The following is a 20,999-nucleotide window of genomic DNA, read 5'->3' on the forward strand; positions in this document are numbered from 1 at the left end:
GGGCTCTGCCCAGCGACCGGTGACGGCGGCGGGCCTCCGCGTCGCGATTGGCGGGATGCTCGGGGGCAGGAGCTGGCTCCGCCCCCCGCGGCGTTCTCGGGTCCCGCGCTGAACCCGCCCCTCCTCTCCCGCTCGGACTTTCGCTTTCCCTTCGCCTGCCGGCCCCGCCGGGCTCTGCCCAGCGACTGATGATGGCACCGGGGCTCCGCGTCGCGATTGGTGGGATGCCCCCTCCCCAGCCAATCCCTGCAGGCCAGAGGCTCCCGGGGCAGGAGCTGGCTCCGCCCCCCGTGGCGTTCTCGGGTCCCGGGGCCGCATCCGGCCGCGCTGCGGGGGGTCCGGGCCTGGCGCTGGCGCTGCGCCTCCTGCTGCCGCTGCTTGGGGCTGCAGCCCTGCCGGGGGCCCGATCCCGTGAGCATCGGGGGCGGGGGCAGCCGGGCTGGGGGGAGCTGGGTGCCGGGGGGGGGCAGTTCTGGGCTCTGCGTTCAGAGGTGTCGGGAGACCCCCCCCGCGCCCCCCCCCCCGGCACTGAGCGGTCGCTGACAGGGATCAGTGACGTTGCTATAGTGACGGGGGGGGGGGGTCCTGGCCCCCTTGTGCCCGGCGCTGCCGGGGGCTGCGGGGACAATGTGCCGTGGGGCGCTGAGCGCCCCTGACCCGAGCGGTGACCCCGGCGTCTCCCGCCGATCGCCCCCAGCCGGGGGGTGCGGCCCCGCTCGGACCGGCACCCATGGGTGCTGCACCCGCCGACGAGCCCCTCGCGGCCCCGTGCGGCTCCCGGGCTGCGGGGAGTCCCCGGGGCCAGGCGCTGCCCAGGCCGGGTCCCTGCCCGCGTCTCCGGGCCGGGCGGGGCTCTCAGACCCGCGTCCTGTGGGCAGAGCCGGGCTGAGGGTCAGCGGGGGGAGTAAACTGACCCCCCAGACAGACCAGGGTTCAGTGACGGGAAAAGGCTTCTCGGGTCTCTCGCACCTTTAATGGCTCCCAGACGGTTCCTCACGCCGGGTTTCACCCCAGGGCCCGGGACTCCCGAGTGTGGCTTGTCCTCGGCTCCGTCCAGCCGGGCATCCGTCCAGCCGGGCTCTGTCAGCACCAGTCTAGTCCCACCCACAGTCCCCAATGGGTCCTGTCTGTCCTGGAAGCAGGTCCTTCGAGGCGTCATCCCAGGGAGGAGATGTCAACCCCGCTCTCTCTCTGGCCGCGTGTTGGCACCCCGGGGCTGCGGGAGAGTTTGGAGCCCCTGGATCTGTGCGTTAGTCGGGTCTTCGTTTGGGCGAGGTGAGCTCACGCGGCAGAGCCCAGAACAGCTGCTGCGTTTGTGTGGTTGGGGTCTCCTGAACCTGCCGGATAAAGAGCTTCCGGATCCCTGCAGGGTGGGGTGAGGAGAGGGGAAGGCCCATCCTGCTTTTCTAGGTGTGGACTTGAATCTTCCTTGTTCCCCAGGAGGCAGCAGCTCAGACCCTGGGGAGCTCAGGAGCCCGTATTGAGCTGGGTGAGGCTGCGGGGTGGGTTTGGGGTTTGTTTGAAATGGTTTAAGGCACACTGGTGCCCTTGTGTCACCTCAGTAACAGGCTTGTTTTGACTTAAAGAGGGTTAGGCCCCAGTGCAGCCTGGCCCTACAGGATCATAGGACCATGGAAGACATGGGTTGGAAGAGACCTCAGGAGGTCATCTAATCCAACCCCCTCCTCAAAGCAGGACCAATCCCCAACTAAATCATCCCAGCCAGGGCTTTGTCAAGCTGGACTTTAAAAACCTCTAAGGAGGGAGATTCCACCACCTCCCTAGGTAACCCATTCCAGTGCTTCACCACCCTCCTAGTGAAACAGTGTTTCCTAATATCCAACCTAGATCTCCCCCACTGCAACTTGAGACCATTGCTCCTTGTTGTGTCTTCTGCCACCACTGAGAACAGCTGAGCTCCTTCCTTTTTGGAACTCCCCTTCAGGTAGTTGAAGGCTGCTGTCAAATTCTCCCCTCACTCTTTTCTTCTGCAGACTAAATAACCCCAGTTCTCTCAGCCTCTCCTCATAAGTCATGTGCCCCAGCCCCCTAGTCATTTTCGTTGCCCTCCACTGAACTCTATCAATTTGTCCACGTTTTTTGTTTAGTGGGGGGGGACCAAAACTGGCCGCAATACTCCAGATGTGGCCTCACCAGTGCCGAATAGAGGGGAATAATCTCTTCCCTCGATCTGCTGGCAATGCTCCGACTAATGCAGCCCAGTATGCCGTTGGCCTTCTTGGCAACAAGGGCACACCGCTGACTCATCTCCAGCTTCCCATGCACTGTCATCCCCCGGTCCTTTTCTGGAGAATTGCCACTTAGCCAGTCGGTCCGCAGCCTGTAGCGGTGCATGGGATGCTTCCATCCTAAGTGCAGGACTCTGCACTTGTCCTTGTTGAACCTCATCAGATTTCTTTTGGCCCAATCCTCTAATTTGTCTTGGTCACTCTGGACCCTGTGCCTACCCTCCAGCATATCTACCTATCCCCCTACCTTAGTGTCATCCGCAAACTTTCTGACGGTGCAATCCATCCCATCATCCAGATCATTAATAAAGATGTTGAACAAAACCGGCCCCAGGACTGACCCCTGGGGCACTCTGCTTGATACCGGCTGCCAGCTAGACATCGAGCCGTTGATCCCTACTCGTTGAGCCCGACGATCTAGCTAGCTTTCTATCCACCTTATAGTCTATTCATCCAGTCCATACTTCTTTAACTTGCTGACAAGAATACTGTGGGAGACCGTATCAAAAGCTTTGCTAAAGTCAAGGAATAACACGTCCACTGGTTTCCCCATATCCACAGAGCCAGTGCTCTCATCATAGAAGGCAATCAGGTTGGTCAGGCATGACTTGCTCTTGGTGAATCCATGTTGACTGTTCCTGATCAGCTTCCTCTTCTCCAAGTGCTTCAAAATGGATTCCTTGAAGCTCTGCTCCATGATTTTTCCAGGGACTGAAGTGAGGCTGACAGGTCTGTAGTTCCCTGTATTCTTGTTCTTCCCTTTTTTAAAGATGGACACTATATTTACCTTTTTCCAGTCGTCCGGCACCTCAGCCCAATGGCCTCAGGTTTTCAAGGATAATGGCCAATGACTCTGCAATCACATCAGCCAACTCTCTCGGCACCCTTGGAGGCACTAGATCCAACTCTATGGACTTGTGCATGTCCAGCTTTTCTAAATAGTCCTTAACCTGTTCTTTTCACCATTGAGGGCTTCTCACCTCCTCCCCATACTCTGCTGCCAAGTGCAGCAGTCTGGGAGCTGACCTTGTCTGTGAAGACCGGCAGAAAAAGCATTGTGAGTACTTCAACTTTTTCTACATCATCTGTCACTAAGTTGCCTCCCCCATTCAGTAAGAGTCCCACACTTTCCCTTACCGCCTTCTTGTTGCTAACATACCTGTAGAAACCCGTCTTGTTACCCTTCACATCCCTTGCTAGCTGCAACTCCAATTGTGCTTTGACCTTCCTGATTACACCCCCGCATGCTCGAGCAATATGGTTATACTCCTCCCTAGTCATCTAGTTTCCACTTCTTGTAAGCTTCCTTTTTGTATTTAAGTTTACCGAAGATTTTCACTGTGAAGCCAAGCTGGTCACCTGCCATATTTGCCATTCTTTCTGCACATCGGGTTGTTTCTTCCTGTGCCCTCAATAAGGCTTCTTTAAAATACAGCCAGCTCTCCTGGACTCCTTTCCCCTTCATATTAGCCTCTCAGGGGATCCTGCCCATCAATTCCCTGAGGGAGTCAAAATCTGCTTTTCTGAAATCCAGGCTCTGTATTCTGCTGCTCTTCTTTCTTCCTTTTGTCAGGATCCTGAACTCGACCATCTCATGGTCACTGCTGCCTAGGTTGCCACCCACTTCTACTTCCTCTACCAATTCTTCCTTGTTGGTGAGCAGGTCAAGAGGAGCAGGGCCCCTAGTTGGTTCCTCCAGCACTTGCACCAGGAAGTTGTTCCCAACACTCTCCAAAAACTTCCTGGATTGTCTATGCACTGCTGTATTGCTCTCCCAGCAGATGTCAGGGTGATTGAAGTCCCCCATGAGAACCAGGGCCTGTGATCTGGAAACTTGTTAGTTGTCTGAAGAAAGCCTCGTCTACCTCATCCTCCTGATCTGGTGGTCTATAGCACAAGCCCACCACGACATCACTTTTGTTGCTCTCTCCTCTAAACTTAACCTAACCATTAGAGAATGGAAAGTTACAGCAAGTCCATCTGGGTCTGTCCAGAACTTTCTCTTTTGTTCCAGTCCAGAAGCTTCTCCTCCCTCCAGCAGCCCACACTTAGCCCCAAGGGGCCCCTCCTTCGTCTTTTGTTCTTGTTTCTGCCAAACATTGTCATCTGGACTCGTCTTCGGCTCTTTGTTTTTCAGCTGGTCACAGCTGGTTGGCTTCCTGCAGAGAGTGGGTCATCCATCGTCATTAGTTGCTTGGTGCCAAATGTCCAGGCAGTTGTCTTCTGGGACTCCCCATCAGCATGGGGCTCAGACCCCAGATAGTGAGGCATCAGTCACACCTGGATCTCTGCAGCGTAAACAACCTTTTCCCCCACCTTGATAACCATGCAGCTTATAGGGGAAACTGAGGCACACACATTACAAATCATTGGGAGAGGTGATTGGTGGGTGATGCTGAGAAAGACCAGGTGATGATCAGAGCAGAGGAGTCTGCACTGGAGAGTTCAGAGAGCAGGGCTTGGTGAACCCAAGTCCAGTGCATGACCCTTCTGGAGAGTCTGGGAGCTGACCCAGGGCAGCCAGGTGAATGCAGAGGGGAGGGTGAGAAGATGGGGAGCAGAGGGTCGGATGGGCCATCGCCTTGGAAGCTGAAGTTACTGAGGACGAGTGTGGGAAGCTGAGGAAAGGGAGGGAGAGCTGGGGTGGGGACCAGGGAGGGTGACTGAGGGGAGGAGCGGGGTGGATGGCAGATGACAGCAGCGTGGAGAGAAGAAAAGAGAGAAATTAAGTGCAGGGCCCTGTAAAAGAAGAGATGGAGTGAGGAGGGGAGAGGGAGTGGCTGGAAGCAGCAGGCGAGTGGGGAGCAGAGGCCGCTGCAGGGCAGTGTCAAGAGGCAGGGAGCCAGGTCTCTGAGAGGCAGGAGCGGGATCAGACTCTGATCCGTAGTGTCCCTGTTGCTCCCATCACTTCAGTGTCCAAGGGCTAGAGCCATAAAGGGGCTAAGGTGCCTAAATCCCAGAATCACGCCCCCCAGTGTTCACAGTTGTGGGCCCCACGCTGCAGGCCAGTCAGCCTCACCTCAGTCCGTGGAAAAATCATGGAGCAGGCCCTCAAGGAATCAATTCTGAAGCACTTAGAGGAGAGGAAAGTGATCAGGAACAGTCAGCATTGATTCACCAAGGGCAAGTCATGCCTGATTAACCTAACTGCCTTTTATAATGAGATAACTGGCTCTGTGGATGAGGGGAAAGCAATGGACGTGTTATTCCTTGACTTCAGCAAAGCTTTTGATACGGTCTCCCACAGTATCTTGCCAGCAAGTTAAAGAAGTGTGGGCTGGATGAATGGACTATAAGGTGGACAGAAAGTTGGCTAGATCATCTGGCCCAATGGGTAGCGATCAATGGCTCCATGTCTTGTTGGCAGCCTGTATCAAGTGGAGTACCCCAAGGGTCAGTCCTGGGGCCGGTTTTGTTCAATATCTTCATGAATGATCTGGAGGATGGCATGGATTGCACCCTCAGCAAGTTTGCAGATGACACTAAACTGGGAGGAGTGGTAGATATTCTGGAGGGTAGGGATAGGATACAGAGTGACCAAGACAAATTAGAGGATTGGGCCAAAGGAAATCTGATGAGGTTCAACAAGGACAAATGCAGAGTCCTGCACTTAGGACGTAAGAATCCCATGCACTAGTACAGACTAGGGACCGAGTAGCTAGGCAGCAGTTCTGCAGAAAAGGACCTAAGGGTTACAGTGGACAAGAAGCTGGATATGAGTCAACAGTATGCCCTGCTTGGCAACAAGGGCAAATGGCATTTTGGGCTGTATAAGTAGGAACATTGCCAGCAGGTCGAGGGACGTGATCATTCCCCTCTATTAGACATTGGTGAGGCCTCATCTGGAATCCTGTGTCCAGTTTTGGGCCCCACACTACAAGAAGGATGTGGAAAAATTGGAAAGAGTCCAGCGGAGGGCAACAAAAATGATTAGGGGGCTGGAGTACATGATTTATGAGGAGAGGCTGAGGGAACTGGGATTATTTAGTCTGCAGAAGAGAAGAATGAGGAGGGATTTGATAGCTGCTTTCAACTACCTGAAAGGGGGTTACAAGGAGGATGGATCTAGACTGTTCTCAGTGGTGGCCGATGACAGAACAAGGAGCAATGGTCTCATATTGCAGTGGGGGAGGTCTAGGTTGGATATTAGGAAACACTTTCACTAGGAGGGTGGTGAAGCACTGGAATGGGTTACCTAGGGAGGTGGTGGAATCTCCTTCCTTAGAGGTTTTTAAGGTCACAAATCACATTGGGAAAGAAAGCTACTAGAGCCTCCCCTGGGATAGTGCTTGGAGTGTGCTATAGACCACCGGGATCTGATTTGGATATGGATAGAGACGTCTTTAATGTTTTTAATGAAGTAAATACTAATGGGAACTGCGTGATCATGGGAGACTTTAACTTCCCAGATATAGACTGGAGGACAAGTGCTACTAATAATAATCGGGCTCAGATGTTCCTAGATGCAATAGCCGATCGATTCCTTCATCAAGTAGTTGCTGAACCGACAAGAGGGGGTGCCATTCTAGATTTGTTTTTGGTGAGGAGTGAGCTATTTTTAAGAAAGGAGAAAAAAACGTGATCTGGGTAACTACAGGCCTGTTAGTTTGACATCTGTAGTATGCAAGGTCTTGGAAAAAATTTTGAAGGAGAAAGTAGTTAAGGACATTGAGGTCAGTGGTAAATGGGACAAAATACAAGATGGTTTTACAAAAGGTAGATCATGCCAAACCAACCTGATCTCCTTCTTTGAGAAAGTAACAGATTTTTTAGACAAAGGAAACGCAGTCGATCTAATTGACCAAGATTTCAGGAAGACGTTTGATATGGTGCCACATGGGAAATTATTGGTTAAACTGGCAAAGATGGGGATCAATATGAAAATTGAAAGATGGATACGGAAATGGTTAACAGGGAGACTATAGCGGGTCCTGCTCAAAGGTGAAATGTCAGGCTAGAGGAAGGTTACCAGTGGAGTTCCTCAGGGATCGGTTTTGGGACCAATCTTATTTAATCTTATTACTGATTTCGGCACAAAAAGTGGGAGTGTGCTAATAAAGTTTGCGGATGACACAAAGCTGGGAGGTATTGCCAATTTAGAGAAGGACCGGGATATCATACAGGAAGATCTGTATGATCTTGTAAACTGGAGTGATATTAATAGGATGAAATTTAATCGTGGGAAGTGTAAGGTCATGCATTTAGGGATTAATAACAAGAATTTTAGTTATAAGCTGGGAACACATCAATTAGAAGTAACGGAGGAGGGAAAGGACCTTGGAGTACTGGTTGACCAAAGGATGACTATGAGCCGCCAATGTGATATGGCTGTGAGAAAAGCTAATGCGGTCTTCGGTGCACCAGGCGAGGTATTTCCAGTCGAGATAAGGAGGTTTTAGTACCATTATACAAGGCACTGGTGAGACCTCACCTGGAATACTGTGTGCAGTTCTGGTCTCCCATGTTTAAGAAGGATGAATTGAAACTCGAACAGGTACAGAGAAGGGCCACTAGGATGATCCGAGGAATGGAAAACCTGTCTTATGAAAGGAGACTCAAGGAGCTTGGCTTGTTTAGCCTAACCAAAAGAAGGCTGAGGAGAGATATGATTGCTCTCTCTAAATATATCAGAGGGATAAATACCGGAGAGGGAGAGGAATTATTTAAGCTCAGTACCAATGTGGACCCAAGAACAAATGGCTATAAACTGGTCACTGGGAAGTTTAGACTTGAAATTAGATGAAGGTTTCGAACCATCAGAGGAGTGAAGTTCTGGAACAGCCTTCCAAGGGAAGCAGTGGGGGCAAAAGACCTATCTGGCTTCAAGATTAAACTCAATAAGTTTATGGAGGAGATGATATGATGGGATAACATGATTTTGGCTATTAATTGATCTTTGTCTACTAGTGGTAAATAGGCCCAATGGCCTGTGATGGGATGTTGCAGGGGATCTGAGTTACTACAGAGAATTCTTTCCTGGGTATCTGGCTCGTGAGTCTTTCCCACATGTTCAGGGTTTAGCTGATTGCCATAATTGGGGTCGGGAAGGAATTTTCCTGCAGGGCAGATTGGCAGAGGCCCTGGGGTTTTTTCGCCTTCCTCTGCAGTGTGGGGCACCGGACACTTGGTGGAGGATTCTCTGCACCTTGAAGTCTTTAAACCGTGATTTGAGGACTTCAGTAGCTCAGATATAGGTGAGAGGTTTATTGCAGGAGTGGGTGGGTGAGATTCTGTGGCCTGCTTTGTGCCGGAGGTCAGACTAGATGATCATAATGGTCCCTTCTGACCTTAGAGTCTATGAGTCCGGCTTGACAAAGCCCTGGCTGGGATGATTTAGTTGGGGTCGGTCCTGTTTTGAGCTGGAGGTTGGACGAGATGTCCTCTTGAAGTCCCTTCCACCCTGATATTCTATGAGCTCACACAACAGTGTGGGAGGAACCGAGTGATTTGGGCATCACCTGGGGGGTAGGAGACACCTGGTTTCAGGCTCCCTCTGCCTGTGCGGGAGACTGGATTTGAGCAAGGCTCTGCCACCTCACAGGGTGCCTTAGTCCCTGTGCTGTGGGGTACTCTGCTTTGGGGCCCCCTCCATCGCTCCTGTGGGAGCTATTCCACTGGGGAAAAGTAGAACTGGGCCAGAGAGCAGGGGCTTGAGAATGGCTCTGGAGCCAGGTGGTTGGAGACCCTGGGTCCAGTCCCCCTGCTCCACTGACTCTCTTTAATTAGTTAGCCAGGGAGAAGCAGCATCAGCAGCCCTGCTCGCCGGATCCGGCGTCTGATTGTGACTGAAGGGGAGTGAAATGGACAGACAGCCGGAGGAGCTGAGGGGAAGAAAAGGGGAGAGCTCCGTCCCCGTTAGATCAGTCTGTTCTTCAGCTCATACATAAGCCAGGTCAGGGCTGTCCCTGTTGTGTGTGTCCAGCGTCCAGCACGGGGGGCGGCCCTCTGGTCTGTAACTGACCATTAGGAACTAGGGAGCAAGGCCCCGATCCTGCAGACGCTGTGTGTCACGTTACTGAGGTGAGGGAAGGCTCCAGGGGGCTGTGAGAGTGAGTGAGGGTCCACACTGCGAGGCTGCAGGATCTGAGACTAAATAATCCCTGAGACATTGAGGAACTAACGGGACCAAATAAGTTACCAGCCTGCGTCAGCCTGCCCCCCCACCCCCCGAGGTCCTGACCCACCCCCAGACGTGTGTGTAACTCCCCTGAGCCATGTCTGACGTCAGTGGGACACTCATATGCGTGAAGGGATCAGGGATTCAGTCTCTGCATCATCAGGCGGTTTGGGAGCTGTCGTCCTTCCCCATCCCCTTTGGCCCTGATCCTGCCTGTGGATCTGTGGGGCCGGGGGATCAGCCTGTGAAGTCTGTGGGGCAGGGCCTGTGCAGTGACTGGCACGACAAGGGTCCCGATCCCTACAGGGGACCTGGTGTGCAGCCACAGCATGAATAAGTGAAGACCAAAGCAGACTGTGAAGAGTTACAAAGGGGATTACAGTGGACGAGAAGCTGGAGACGAGTCAGCAGTGTGCCCTTCTTGCCAAGAAGGCTAATGGCATATTGGGCTGCATTAGTAGGAGCGCTGCCAGCAGATCGAGGGATGTGATTGTTCCCCTCTGTTCAGCACTGGTGAGGCCGCATCTGGAGTATTGTGTCCAGTTTTGATTCCCCATCTACAGAAAGGATTTGGACAAATTGGAAAGACTCCGGTGGAGGGTAACGAAAATGATTGGGGGCTGGGGCACATGACTTCTGAGGAGAGGCTGAGGGAACTGTGTTAATTTAGTGTGCAGAAGAGATGGGTGAGGCGGGATTTGATAGCAGCCCCAACTGCCTGAAAGGGGGTTCCACAGAGGATGGAGGTAGGCTGTTCTAAGTGGTTGGAGATGACAGAACAAGGAGCAATGGTCTCATGTTGCAGTGGGGGAGGTCTAGGTTGGATATTAGGAAACACTATTTCACTAGGAGGGTGGTGAAGCACTGGAACGGGTTACCTGGGGAGCTGGTGGAATCTCTTTCCTTAGAGATTTTTAAGGCCCGTCTTGACAAAGCCCTGGCTGGGATGATTTAGTTGGGTTTGGTCCTTCTTTGGGCAGGGGGTTGGACTAGATGACCTCGTGAGGTCTCTTCCAACCCTAATCTTCTATGATTCTATGATCTTACAAAACTGGGTGACTGGGTGACTGGGCAACAAAATGGTAAATGAAATTCAGTGTGAATAAACACAAAGTAATGTACACTGGAAAACATAATCCCAACTATACATATAAAGTGACAGGGTCTAAATTAGCTGTTACCAGAGTCATTGTGGATAGTTCTCTGAAAACATGCACTCAGTGTGCAGTTTCAGAGCGGTAGCCGTGTTAGTTTGTTTATGGAGGACACGTGTCTCAGTGGCTATTAGTCACGATGAGGCAGGGATGGTGTCCCTAGCCTCTGTTTGTCAGAAGCTGGGAATGGGGCGACAATCCCGGCATGATTCCTGTCTGTTCATTCCCTCTGGGGCACCTGGCAGTGGCCACTGTCGGCAGACGGACACTGGGCTAGGTGGAGCTTTGGTCTGACCCCGTCTGGCCGTTCTTATGTTCTGAATAAGTTATAGTAAATTGTGTGCACAGCCAGTGTCCTGGATCCCACCTGTATCTTGGACACATCCCCCTGCCCACCTTGCCTTCCCCAGCTTCAGCTCCTGCATCTCCCATCCCCCAGTCCTCCTGCCCCACCCTCTCCCATAACACCGCCTTCCATTTCCCCACACCACACTCCAGCCCTGCCCCTCCTCCTGGGCCCCCTTTCCTTCTTCACACTTCCCTGCACCCCCAATACACTCTCCCCATATACTCCCCTCCTCCTCCTCACACGTGCTCCAGCCCCCCCGTACGTCCCCACCCCTTCCCCTCCTCACTCCCCCTCCAGCCCTGCCTCCCTTTCTCCTCGTACCCCACCATCTCTTGCTCCCCAGTCAGGCCGTTCTGTGAGCCCTTCCCCAGGTCTCCCTCCCACAGGAGCGCTCCTGTGTATTGCCAGGGGCTCCCTGGCAGGGTCTGGTTTGATCTGACCTCCCTGCCCCCAATCTTTCCCCCCAGGCCTGCACTCCAGGCGTGTATTGGACACGGTGGTGTCGGAGCCCGGCCTGGGGCTTCCCTGGTACAGCCGTGTTGTGTACGTGGACGATCAGGTCACCTATGTCTACACCAGCGGGATGAAGAGGGCAGAGCCCTACACAGTGTGGATGGCGCAGAACGAGGGTCTGGAGTTCTGGGACGAGGTGACCTGGTGGGGACTGCGCTTCCAGAAATGGTACAATGTGAGTCTGACCACCCTGGGTCAGCTCTACAACCAGAGTGAGGGTGAGTGCGGGACCCGACCCGACCTAGGGACGCAGGGACATGGGGTGGGGGGCCTGGTTGATGTAAACAGGGTGAAGGGACACAGGGATGCATGTTGGGGATGGGGGGAAGGGACAGCCCCCAGGGGCATTTTCTCGCTGGAGTCCGTGTGAATGTGGGGGACAAAGGGACATGGGGCGGGGGGAGGGGCTGCAGGATGGAGGGTTCATGCGAAAGACATGTTTTGACACCCTCCAAAGTGGGACTCTCATACTGTCCCCTCCCCAGACACCCCAGATTTGTGCTACCAGTCCCACTTGCAGCTTCCTCGGCTGCCCTTCGGGGGACCCCCCGCCCCTCGTGTGTGGTCATTTCCTGGGCAGAGCGGCAGAGGTGCGAAAGCCAGAAGTTCCCGTCAGACCCGGCTAGTCTGACCTCCTGGTCACCCAGGCCAGAGAATCGTACCCAGCAATTCCTGCACGGAGGGGTTTGTTCCTCTCGGCTACGACAGTGACGCTGTCAGACCCTAGAGCTAGAACAGGGCTTTGGGACGTCTTGTCTCAATTCCCAGACACCGAGTGATGGGGAATCCCAGTATCGGCAGCCCCAAGTGTTGAGACATCACGAGTCAGGCCCCCAAAATCCTGAGTTTGGCTTAAATGTCGTCAGTATTTTGGGAATAGTATTGGAGCTTATTTTTATTTGCCCTCTGGTCTGAGCCTTTAGGGGACACATTTCCGGGGTTTTCCCTGCTCCTAGAAGGACTAGAAGTTACTGCTGTAAGAAGAGAGCTGAGACTCTCCTCTAATCTCATGAGTCCAGGAACTAGGGATTTAATAAAACCACCCAGCATCATGAGACGCACGGTAAAGTCACAAGAGCAGGCAGTGCTGCATTCACCCAGCCCTGGGGAGAAGCTGCTCACCAGTGAGCCTCCTTCATTGTTCGCTTTGTCTTATTTCCAGAGTGAGTTTATTGAAGGTCAGATTCCTCTTCACTCTGCAGAGTGAGGGTCTGACATTGACTTGGGCTGGAGAGTTACTGAGAGAATCAGGCCCTGCAACGTGCAGAGACTCCCGGGCTTTCTTACTCCCGGCAGCACAAACCCCAGCCTGTGTCCACTGGTTGGAGCCCCTGGGGTCAGGCAGGTTCCCCTGCACGCTATCGATAAATGTGTAAAGAGCCGTTCTTCCTGCTCAGCCTTATATATGGGGTGTAGCCCCTTGGCCAGGCCCCTGGATTGGGCTGTCTCACTTAGCACGGGGATGATCCATAAGCGTTCAGTGCCTGTCACTGCTGAACTATTCCTGGCAGGTGAGGGTCTCTGATGTAATTGCTCTGCCCTTCCTGACAGGAATTTTCACTCGCCAGTCCCGTGATTCCCCTGTGTCAGTGGTACTGGCCTGTCACATTGGTCCTCACCCAGGAGTGTCCCCAACCCCTTGTTATAGCACCCCCCGGCCTGCCCGAATCCCTCCTGGCTCCCAGCACTGAGACAGCAGCAATGAGAACTAATTCCCATCCTCTCATGGACACCTGGGTTCCTGGTGGCGCTGCCCCATGGCTAAGCGACAGGGTGGAGGGTTGTCAAGTGTCTGCCCCCCTAGTGTGGGAGCACCTTCTGTAGCTAGTTTAACCCTCTCCTGACTAGTCTCACCCATTGGTCCCCGGCTGCTGAGACTCCAACCTGACCTGCTCACACGGACACTTGCCTCCCCAATGTTAAGAAAGGGGCTCCGCTCGCCTGCCCCTAACCCTGCGGTGGGGAGCTGCTGTTCTGTCCCCGCAGCCCCCTCCCGAACCACTGTCCTGACTGCCCCCTCCTGCCTTCCTCCCCCCATTTACCCCCTCCTCACAGTCCTCGGGCTGCCAGGTCACCAGAGACTGTCCTGAGTCCTGCATCCTGGCCACCAACGCTGTTCCCCTCTCTAGCTGTGTCTGCCCCCAACACGCATATGGGGGAATTCGGAGTCTGGTCCCTCTGAGACCCCATCGGTGCCCCCACCCTGCTCATCCCTGTGGAGATCAGCATAGAGGAGAAGAGGGATGTGTGGGGCTGCTTGCTTCTCTCATTACTCCATCCCTTTTCCCCTCAGTTGTTTTTCTCACTTTTTGACTTCAGTTGACTGGAATAAATAGTTAGTTGGACTCTCATAGCAGAGTTTCTTCTGGTCCTGAAACTGGGCATGCCTCGGTCTCTGGGCTTCAAACCCGGGACCTTCTGCGGCGACCCCATGCCTTTGAGCGACCGGCACTCTAGCTGTCTAAAGTGCGTGGATGAGACTCCTCTTGCGGATCTCTGTCAGCTCTGCCACCAGTTCAGTCCACATGTGAAACAGGATAGGGAGGCCACGCTGAAGTTGTGACAGGTTTGGTCACAGAGACTCCCCTCGAGACTGTCACTCGATGTGCTGAGATACCAATGAAAACAACCCTCCTGCGAGAATAGGCTCCCCTCTACTCCTGTCTTGCTGAGTTAGACACACCAGTCATCTCCAGCACAGACACAGAGGTTGGGCCACAGAAGCTGAGTTTCACTCAGCCCTGGAGCTTTTCAGTTAACAGGGACTTTCCCAGCACCCAGTGTTCAGCCTTTCTGAGAGCCTGAACCCCAAATAAATCTGTTTTACTCTGTATAAAGCTTATACAGGGTAAATTCATAAATTGTCCACCCTCTATAACACTGCTAGAGAGAGATGGAAAGCTGTTTGCTCACCAAGGTATTAATCACTTACTCTGTGTTTATTAATAAACAAAAGTGATTTTATTAAGTATAGAAAGTAGGATTTAAGTGGTTTCAAGTAATAACAGACAGAACAAAGTAAGTCACAAAAGCAAAATAAAACAAACTCGCAAGTCTAAGCCTAATACATTAAGTAACTGATTACCGGAAATATCTCACCCTCAAAGAAGTTCCAATAAATTTCTTTCACAGACTAGACTCCTTCCTAGTCTGGGCCCAATCCTTTCCCCTGGTACAGTCTTTGTTAGATCCAGCAGACAACTCAGGTGGTAAGTAGGGGTTTTCTCATGACTGGCAGCCCCCTTTGTCCTGCTCCACCCCCTTTTATAGCTTTGGCACAAGGTGGAAACCTTTTGTCTCTCTGGGTCCCCACCTCTCCTGCTAAATGGAAAAGTACGAGATTTAAGATGGATTTCATTACCAGGTGATATGGTCACTGTAAGACCCCTAGTCTCCATTCTTCCTGGGTTGGCCCTCACATGCACAGGAAGGCTTGCAAGTATATGGAGCCATTCACAGTTCATTGACTCTGAAGCATCCTTAATGGTTTCCAATTAATATGTTTACATTAGTGATACAAGTTTATATCTTATTCTCCTAACTCCAGAGATGGAATTAATACATGCAAACAAATGGGATGAATACACTTAGTAGATTACAAGCTTTCTAATAATACCATACAAGAGACCTTTTGCATAAAGCATATTCCAGTTACATCATATTCACATTCATAAGCATATTTCCGTAAAACACATGGAGTGCAACGTCACAGAAGTCCCTCCTGATGGAATCAGCACTCAAACCTTCTTCAGAGCTGAGCCAGTCAAACTTGGCACCGTGTACCTCAGTCTTGGTACGAAGAGCTGCTGCAGAGAGAGTCCGTACGGTACTCTCGGCACCGTTCCCCATGCCCAGGGCCAGGAAAGAAACATGAGCAGCAGCTGCCTGAGAGGTTCCCCATCTCTCAGAATGGACAAGCATGGGGAGTGCCGGGGAGTGCGACCAGCGTCTGGCCACTCCTCTGCCCCTGCTCCGCGGCGATACCGTCGACTCCGCCCTGTCCACAGGCCCTGTGGAGTCCGGTGCCCGACCAGCCGCCAGCACCAGAGGGGCAGAGAGGCACAGCAGGGTCGCGGTGCCGTCCGTCCCGGAGGGGTTTGCGGTGGCCAGGGACTGGCTGGCATGGTCGCTACCACCCTTGCTGGCAGTACAAGAGTTGGTGCCAGCAGTGGGGGAAGCAGAAGGGAGCATGTTGCCTCGAGCTCCCGTCTGGTACCAGGCCCCTTGCTCTCTGCTTATGTCGAAGCAGCTTCCCCATCTCGGCCCGATCCCTGGATCCTCAGCACCGTCCCTTGGAGCCGACGGGTACCACACCCCCCTCGTCCCCACGAGATGACTCATCAACCAAGTTGGAGTTTGAATCTTGCACCCAACCGAGGGATTAGTACCAGTACCCCAGCAATCAGCCCTATGCAATGGTGGATCCCGGGGTGGGGGTTCCTCCGATTGCCTGGCTCAGTGGGCAACGGCCCATGCAGATACAATGGCCTTTTCAGAACCCCTGGGGTTTTCCTCCACTGCCTGGCCTCCCGTCTAGGTGCTCCTGCTCAGTGGTGTCTGAGAGAAGGCTGCCTCCTCCTCCTCAGAAGAGGCAGGGATGGGTGTTTTGCCACCCCAGGACACTTCAAGGCTCACCAGGAGTTATGGAAGAAGGTGGCCTCAAACTTAGGGCTGAAAGTGGAGGTAGTTTAAAAAAAATCCTCCAACAGCTTTGTCAACATCTCGGCTGCAGTGGTCCTGTTGAAGGTAGCTCTGCCTTTCAATGAGGCCATAGTGGGTCCAGTTAAAACCCTATGGCAGACCCCTTCCTCACTGCCCCCCACGTCAAAGAAGGCAGATAGGAAGTACTATGTCTCCACCAAAGGGTAGGAGTACATATGTTCCCATCCCCCTCCCGGATCCTTGGTCGTCTCGGCAGCCAATGAGAGGGAAAGGCCAGGGTTATGAGGGGCCACCCACAAGTCAAAAGACTAAAAAAAGCAGGACTATTTTGGTAGGAAAATGTATTCTACCAATGGTCTATAGCTCCACAGCGCCAGCCAACAGGCACTGCTGGGCAGATATGACTTTCACTCCATGTTGAAATTTAAAGACTCGTTTCCCCAAGAGTCCAGGCAGAGGATTGTTGCTGTGGTGGAAGAAGGGAAGGCAGTGACCAGGGCTTCCCCACAAGCCACCCTTGACAGAGTGAATGCGGCAGCCGGGGCTATGCCGTCACCAGTGGCCATGCAAAGGGGCTCCTGGCTTCAGTCCTCTGGCCTACAGACAAAGGTACAGCAGTCTCTTCAAGACCGTCTGTTTAAAGGGACTTTGCTCTTCTCAGAGCAAACAGATGCCAAACTACACTGCCTGAAGGACTCCAGAGCCATCCTCAAGTCCTTGAATCTCCATGTCCCAGTGCCTTTGAGGAAAGAATTCAAACCCCAACAACCTGCCCACTTCCCAGGCCCGCCGCCTTGTCAAGCCCTGTTCAAAAAGCAGAACAGCAGTAGTAGATGCAGACAGGCGCCCCCATCTGCCTCAGCCTCGCTGTTTGGCCCTCATGGATACTCAGGGGGCTCCAAGCAAAACTTTTGATGGGGCACCCAAGGGCATTACACCAGTCCACATACCAGATCCTGCCCCCCTTTTGTTTTTGGACCATCTCTCCTGCTTCAGTTTGGCATGGTCCCTTATCACCACAGACCATTTGGTGCTGAGTACGGTGGAGGCGGGATTATACAAAGCAGTTCGTTTCCATTCCTCCCTCCTACCCCTCATCCCTGTCCCTCTTCAGGGACCCTTCTCATGAGCAACTTTTAGCCCAGGAGGTGCAAGTCCTTCTGTGGCTCGGAGCCATGAAGGAGGTGCCTTGGAACTTAAGAGGGAAAGGGTTTCACTCCTGTTATTCCTGTGATGGATTCTGTCACAGAGATCCCCTTGGGACTGTCACTGATATACTGAAATCATCTCTGAGCCAGTTTTCCCTGCCAGCTTGGGAATTCCAGAACCCTGTCTTGTTGAGCAGACATGCTAGTCTGTTTACATAGACCCAGGGTCCGGGTCACGCTCCCAAAGCTGCAGGCTTTAGCTGAAAGCTGTTCTGCAGGTTACCTGTCTCCAGTGCCCAGACACCCAGTTCCCAATGGGATCCAAACCCCAGATAAATCTGTTTTACTCTGTATAATGCTTATACAGGGTAAATTCATAAATTGTCCGAACCCCATAACACTGATAGCGAGATATGCACAGCTGTTTGCTCCTCCAGGTATTAATCACCTACTCTGGGTTTATTAAAAAACAACAGTGATTTTATTAAGTATAAAAGGTAGGATTTAAGTGATTTCAAATAATAACAGACAGAACAAAGTAGGTCATAGAGCAAAATGAAACAAAACACGCAAGTCTAAGCCTAATACATTAAGAAACTGATTACAGGAAATATCTCGCCCTCAAAGATGTTCCAATAAGTTTACTTCACAGACTAGACTTTTTCCTTGTCTGGGCCCAGTCCTTTTCTCCTCGTACAGTCTTTGTTAGATCCAGCAGACATCTCAGGTGATAAGCAGGGGTTTTCTCATGACTGGCACCCCATTTTATAACTTTGGCACAAGGCGGTAATCTTGTGTGTCTCTGGGTCCCCGCCCCTCCTGCTAAATGGAAAAGTACCAGATTTAAGATGGATTTCACGACCAGGTAACATGGTCACCTGTCTAGTCTCCATTCCTCCTGGGTTGTCCCCCACATACACAGGAAGGCTTTCAGGTAAATAAACCATTTACCATCAATTGTTCTAACTAATGGGAGCCATCAAGTTCCTAATGCCCCATTGACGGCCCTCACCTGGTGTGACTACAACAGTGATACAAGTTTATATCTTATTTCCCCAACTCCAGACATAGAAATAATACATGCAAACAAATAGGATGAACACACTCAGTAGATTACAAGCTTTCTAATGACATCATACAAGAGCCCTTTTGCGTAAAGCATATTCCAGATACATCATATTCACATTCATAAGTGTATTTCCATAAAGCATATGGAGAGCAAAATCACAATTCATTAATCCTGAGTGTCAAAGGGCGTCTCTGACCCATTCTAGCCCTGCAACACCTCAAAGGCTGAAGTTGTGCATTGTCTCCCTGGCCTCCATCATTCCTTCCCTGGATCCAGGGGACGGGTACGCTGCCCTCGATTTGAAAGATGCCTATTTCTACATCTCTATTTTCGGAGACCACAGAAGGTTTCTCAGGACTGTTGTGAACCAGGCTCATTAGCAGTTTACCATCCTCCTGTTCATCCTGTCAGCAGCCAAATGGGTCTTTATGAAATGCATGGTAATAGTGGCAGCCTTCCTGAGAAGGTGAGGGGTGCAGGTGTATCCGTATCTCAGTGACTGGCTGGTCAAGGGCCAGTCCAAGTGCCAGGTAAAAGCCAGTATCCACCTCGTCCAAGCAACCTTTCGAGCACTGGGCCTGCTGATAAACGAGCAGAAGTTTATTGAAGCAATGCTCTATTATACCCAGGCCAGGGCCTTCCTCCCAGAAGCCCACTTCCAGTCAGTGTCGTCACAGGTCAAGGCCCTCTCAGGCTGTTGGGTCACAAGGCCTTCTACATATACGTGGTGCGGTATGCGAGGTTGCACCTCAGACCCCTTCAGGCTTGGCTGGCCTTGGTGTACTGGCCAAACAGCCATCATTTGGACTCGGTGCTCATGGTGCCTGCCCATCTCAGGCACCTCAGGACACAAGGTCAGTGGTCCCAGCAGTAACTCTTGCTACAGATGAACATCAGAGAGCTCAGGGTGGTCCGCCTAGCACGTCAGGTATTCTTACCCCCCATCGCAAGCAAGGTGGTGCAAGTTCTTACAGAGAATATGGCAGCCATGTTTTACATCGACAGGCAGAGAGCGGCCCGCTCTTCTACCCCTGTGTCAGGAGGCCATTTGCTTGTGGGAGTTCTGCATAAAGCACTCGAGCCACCTCGAAGCTTCTCACCTTTGGGGAGCCCAGAACGAGCTGGCAGATCAGCTCTTCTCACCGCAAATGGTCCCTATGCCCCGACATAGCACGGGCCAGTTTCCAGTGGTAGGTCACTCCACTTGTAGACCTGTTCATGACCAAACAGAACAGGAAATGTCAGCAGTTCTGCTGTCTGCATGACTGCAACCCGGGATCGCTCCCAGATGCCTTCTTACTCCTGTTGGGAACACTGGGGCATGGCCACTAGGTAACTCGAGGGGATGGAAGACCACGAGTGTCGATGAAGCCCCCTTGCACTAGGCCCCGGTGTCCTTGGCCCCCCCCTCCTGCCTGGAGGCACTCGCAGCAGCTCTGCGTACTAGGCCCAAGTGTCCTTGGCCCCCCTGCCTGGAGGCACACACAGCAGTTATGCTGAGAATCTGCAACAGTATGTTGCAGAGTCAGACTGCCTGAAACTAAGCAAGGCCAAACAGGGGAGATATGGAAGAACAATGCTGAATAAAGCAGCTTTATGTAGAGTTTAACAAATGATACAGAGAATCAGGGAACTAGCTGGGAACTGGATTGGCTGGCTATATGGATACTTGGGGCAGCTTGCTATTGGATAAGTATGCTGGGAAAAAGGATGTATAAAAGCCTGTGTAACTTCCTGCTCTGTTGTGCAGGATTTGAGATTTTATTCTCCCTGTACCTTTTTGCAGCTGCAAATAAACTTTTCTGCTTCTCCGCCCCGTTGTGATTATTGGGTGCAGCACACCGGGTAATGAACCAACTCAAGCTGTTGTTCAGCCTCTCGGCACTGGGTGCCGGCAACACTCCCTTGGAGAAAGCACCTGTTCTGTGCCTTCCCCCCCATTCCTTTTGTGCACAAGGTCTTGCTGAGGTCAGGGGTGAAGGTTATTCTCATAGCCTCAGCCTGGCCATGTCAGCACGAGTCTGGCTTATTTCTAGACCTGCCAGTAGCTACTCCAATGCCGCTCCCTCCCCTTCTGGACCTGATCTCGCAAGATCAGGCCAAATGCTCCATCTGCCTGACAGCTCCATGGTGAAGCCTGCAGAACTGGCCTGTGCGGAGCAAGTCTGCTAGGTCTTGCTAGGCAGTCGGAAACCATTTACCAGAGCTACTTACCTCCCCGAGTGGAAGCGTTTCTCCATTTGGTCGACCCAGCAAGGCCTCTCACCGGGGTGCCAGAACCTCCCTATGAGTGGGGGGCCCCCGGGGCTGAAACTGTGACTCCGTCTCTTCCCCTGACACCCTCCCCCCCGCTCCAGCTCTTCTCCTGAGGCTCTGCCCCCTTCCCCCTGCTGCTGAAGTGGCAGGGCCCTGGCCCCTCGGTCCCCCTGTGCCGGCACCCCTGCCTCTCACCGGCTGAGTCATCTCTCAGATGAAGCAGATTCTCCAGAACAGTCTGGGAACAGCCAGGTCTAGCGATTCCATCTGTTGAGGTGCACCTAGCCGCCATCTCCGCATTCGACCCCCAGGTGGGTGGGTGGTCAGTTTTTTCACATGAAATGTCCCTTCACTTCCTGAAAGGCTTTGAAAGGCTTTACCCGCAAATCTGGGAACCCGTCTGTGATAAATGAGGGTGGGTAGCACCCTTATGTAACTCCCCAACCATTCAGTTAGCCTTAGAATCCTCCTTAGCCGCTGCA

General features: G+C 52.6%; 1 protein-coding gene across 1 annotated transcript in view; it reads left to right on the forward strand.

The window, feature by feature from the left end:
- Nucleotides 1-279: 279 nt before the first annotated feature.
- The window catches only part of LOC144263817 (class I histocompatibility antigen, F10 alpha chain-like), a 33,320-nt gene continuing 12,600 nt past the window's right edge, over nucleotides 280-20,999 (forward strand). The window contains exons 1-2 of the mRNA XM_077814806.1: nucleotides 280-411; nucleotides 11,337-11,600. Of these exons, the coding sequence (XP_077670932.1) occupies nucleotides 11,453-11,600 (148 nt within the window). The 5' untranslated portion in view covers nucleotides 280-411; nucleotides 11,337-11,452. The remainder of the gene's footprint in view (nucleotides 412-11,336; nucleotides 11,601-20,999) is intronic.

The sequence above is a fragment of the Eretmochelys imbricata genome, chromosome 4 (assembly GCF_965152235.1).
Source record: "Eretmochelys imbricata isolate rEreImb1 chromosome 4, rEreImb1.hap1, whole genome shotgun sequence".
NCBI lineage: Eukaryota > Metazoa > Chordata > Testudines > Cheloniidae > Eretmochelys > Eretmochelys imbricata.